Source organism: Palaemon carinicauda, chromosome 19, assembly GCF_036898095.1.
Source record: "Palaemon carinicauda isolate YSFRI2023 chromosome 19, ASM3689809v2, whole genome shotgun sequence".
Lineage (NCBI taxonomy): Eukaryota > Metazoa > Arthropoda > Malacostraca > Decapoda > Palaemonidae > Palaemon > Palaemon carinicauda.
In genome coordinates, this window is record NC_090743.1 from 118930345 (window position 1) to 118934279 (window position 3935).

At 34.8% G+C, this 3935-nt stretch overlaps 2 protein-coding genes across 2 annotated transcripts in view; both read left to right on the forward strand.

Moving 5' to 3' along the window:
• LOC137658783 (protein brambleberry-like) overlaps positions 1-3085 on the forward strand; it is a 32736-nt gene extending 29651 nt beyond the window's left edge. The window contains exons 12-13 of the mRNA XM_068393809.1: positions 1089-1231; positions 2156-3085. Coding sequence (XP_068249910.1) covers positions 1089-1231; positions 2156-2291 — 279 coding nt within the window. The 3' untranslated portion in view covers positions 2292-3085. The remainder of the gene's footprint in view (positions 1-1088; positions 1232-2155) is intronic.
• The window catches only part of LOC137658792 (pre-mRNA-splicing factor CWC25 homolog), a 585361-nt gene that overhangs the window by 31074 nt on the left and 550352 nt on the right, over positions 1-3935 (forward strand). The gene's annotated exons all lie outside the window — the stretch shown is intronic.

Sequence of the window (3935 nt, forward strand, 5' to 3'; positions counted from 1 at the left end):
TTCAGCATTATGAAGCTTCATCTGTGGTAGATAACGGGGGAGGGTGGGCTGTGGCACCCTAGCAGTACCAGCTGAACTCGGTTGAGTCCCTTGTCAGGCTGGGAGGAATGTAGAGAGTAAAGGTCCCCTTTTTGTTTTGTTTCATTTGTTGATGTCGGCTACCCCTCAAAATTGGGGGAAGTGCCTTGGTATACGTATGTATATATTAATCCTAAGATCACTTAAAAATGTGGAACCAGAAACTATTGATGCAGGGTTAGGATAGCCGTTTTGAGTATAGAAATTTGACATGTTAATACAATACTTTATCAGAGTAGTTTTGACAGAGGAAAAACTGGTTTTTGTGGAGGTGCTGTGTGGTCTGTAAGGACCACACAGGGAATGTAATAAGACTTGATTACCAAAGAAATATTGTTTGTTAACTAAGGCACGAAAGGGAGGCCTTTAATTGAGTGCTTAATATAGTTCTTGAAAGTGATAAAAATACACAACCAGAAATTTTGAAGATACAGCAGCAGCGACAAAACGTGAAAGGTGGTTGAGAATTGGTCATGACGTAAGTATGATGCGATAACCGAAAGGATGGTTCTACTGTCGTATGACGTCACTCGTAGCAGGCGACGGTCGGCTATCGAGGTGCTGTTGCAATTTCCTATGATCCTGAACATGCAAGTCTCTCCTATACACACTGAGTTTGTGCTTTGCACATTGATAAACTAGCCCTAGAGTAGGGGAAAGGTATTTCTTTGATAATCTGGTTGTATTGGATTTCACATTTTAAGTATTTAACGGGAAAGTTCTTGGAAACTATTCAGCTTTCTTAACCGCAGAAATATATTGGCAAAAGCTGGGAAGGTAAATACCATAAACTTTATATTTTGGGTTTTTAGTTGAGTGGTTATTGTATGATAGTTAATTTTTTGGGGCATTTTTCTCTGTTGTAACTTTACAATCACTTTATATATAAGAATTTTAACAGTTGTCTTGTCGTCTTATTGATAACTATACATTATAAGTTAAATTTTACAAAAAGTAATCCTTTGCATATACTGTATAAAAAATATTGTTTATACTTCCATTTCCTCCAGGATAAAACGATATCTTCTGTTCGCCGACACCTCCTCGAGCAGCTGGAAAGTTCTCGGCCTCCTTTACACAGCAGCAGCTTTTCTTTGCGCAGCAGCTCTCGCAGAAGCACTCCAATGAGAGACACGCCCTCTTCCTCTCGCAGGTACTCTTTCCATGTCATTCTTTTTAATAATAACCTTCCTTCTAGCATGATTGTTACCGAAAAGCTGAAGTAGCCTTTATTTCTATGTGGTTGGGGTATTTAATTGCTTGCCAATACTGAATCGAATATTTTATCATTAGAAGTATGTAGGTTTGAATCCTTTTCCCACAATTATAATTTTTCCATTATGAATTTTAAAACTTGGTTGTTAATACTTGACACCTTAGCATTATCAGAGTTCATAACAGGTTTCCTATGGGTACTAGTAGGACACTAGGTTTAAGAGGGAATGGGATGCATCAGAGCTTCTGAAAGGTTAACCTTTATGGGCAGTAATTAATAAGATTATTTAAGATAATGAGAATACCTACTAGTATTAGAGGAGGACTTTTAAGTTTTAGGCAGCCTGAATTGGTATGCATCATGAACCTGAAATGGACCAGACACCAATTCACACTGCACATGTTCCAAATAGGCTTGGGAGAGGTATGTGATGCCTTGAAAAGTCCAGTTTGATGTGTCTTTTTCTTCTTATATCACCCAACTAAAGAGAATTTTATTGGCAACAATAAAATTTACAATTTTTTCAAGGACAGATTTTTCTTTATAGAGGAAAATCAATCAGCTATTGTGCAAATAATTTCTTAATGGATGGATAGTTTTTCCATTGAAATAAGTCTTGCTTGACTCTGTGAACAATACTGTAAAATCACAAATTTTAAGTAATTTTTATTTTTCCTAACAGTACTTACCTCTAACTACTTTCTTAGGAGTATCTGGGATCTCCTCCCATCCAACAAGATTTTTGTGTAGTTTACCCTATTCCCGGGCTTTTGGCAGTACAATTTCAAAATTAATTTTGCCTGTGTACACAATGTTTATTTTTATCCAATTTGTTACTTTTACAATTGTTTTCCTGAACAGTGGAACTCCATCTCGAAGTATGACACCCAAGAAGTTGTGTGCTGCGTCCTGCAAGAATGGACAGTTGTGCCGCAATGCTGCTGGGAATGATTCTGTATATTGCCATCGGCACGAGACTAGCTCAATTTTGTCGTAATTGAATGGATGCATGGTGTGATTAAAGGTGCTAGGTAATTCTGAAGTGGTTTATAGTATTTAAAATATCTTTTATATGTACTTAATTCCTCTATTGACATTATTTATTGGACCAGTAATGATTTTAATTGTAGATAGGGAGTACTGTACAGTACAATCTTTCAAGTATAAAACTAATTCTTGAGATTCACAGATCTCTTTAATGTGGATTTATTTGGTGCTGCTGTCCTTTATTTTAGTGTTTTGGCCTGATACAGTATTTCTGCAAGACTTCAAAGTAATGTTTGCATCAGTTTTCCTTTAGTCTACGGTGTTGGTTGCAACACCTGTGGGATTTCTGTTGACTGCTTATTATTAACCCTCTTTAATGTTTACAGTTGGGGGAATATATCCTTGCCGGCTTATAAATATAATTTCTAAATTGATACAAAATTTTAGTAAACAAACAAATGATGTAGAGAATTTTCACAGTATTCAAGGCATATTATGGCAACAGTTGTATTAGGAAAAAGCTTTGCTCTTTTAAAATAATTACTTTCCAAAGTAACTTTTAAATCTGTATTCTTTGAGGTGTAACATTTTTTTAGGTTTTAAACAAGACTTTAAAGTATTCTAAATACATTGGTAACAAGGCCTGACTATTATCGAGACTTCAAGCCATGTATTGTCATTGGGTACTATATATTGGTTTGTTTTTTAATCACATGTGGATTTGACCAAAATTTTTTTATTTCATAATTTTAATAGTGACAATTTATATATATGACTGAAAATAAACTTTTAATTATTTAAGTACACTTTATTTTTATTTATCACTGTAAATACTCGTGTACTTTATTGGTAAACGAGTGCGCGTACATCTGTCATTTTACAATATAAAAAAAAATTCTTATGTGGTCTCCTAACAGGAAACTGCCGTATCAAGTTTTTATCTGGCAAAGGCAATGGAAGATTATTCAAATATATGTACAAGATCTTGCCGAGCATAAATAATCAACCACAGATGACTGGAGATACTACTAACCTCACTTGCCTATTAGTACCAAAATTTAAGGGTCTCTGCCGAGTGTTCTTACCATTGCAGTAACAGCTTTAATATATAGAGAATGGATTCTTTAGTTTTCATCTGGCCTAAATTGCAGACTCCTTTTACGTGCTTGACAGCAAAACTTACTTCAAAATGCAAATATAAATTTGAATAAAACAATAATTCCTAAATGATCTGACAGTGCAGGGCATGAGGAATATTCAAACACTAAAGACTAGTCACTGAATAAATACACCAAACTGTTACTGGTAGGGTCAATTATTAATGCTCTCATATATGTTCCTAAAAATACCTTTGGCAGATAAAAGCCCTTTTTGAATACTGAGGTTTGCCCCCTGGAAAGAAACTAAGACTAGACAAACTGTAAACTCTAAAATGAAGGTACATGATACATATATATCAAGAAACATCACATCACGGGAATGGTAAATGTAAAATAAGAAAAAACTCCCTTATCAAATCTAAATATCCTTGAATGCAAAATGCATTGGAAGAAAATATACCTTTCATTGCAACGGAGTTTCTTATATACAAAGAACTCTTACTCCTTTATCAAGATTTGAATAAGATAGTGTACAGTACTACTGCACAACTGAC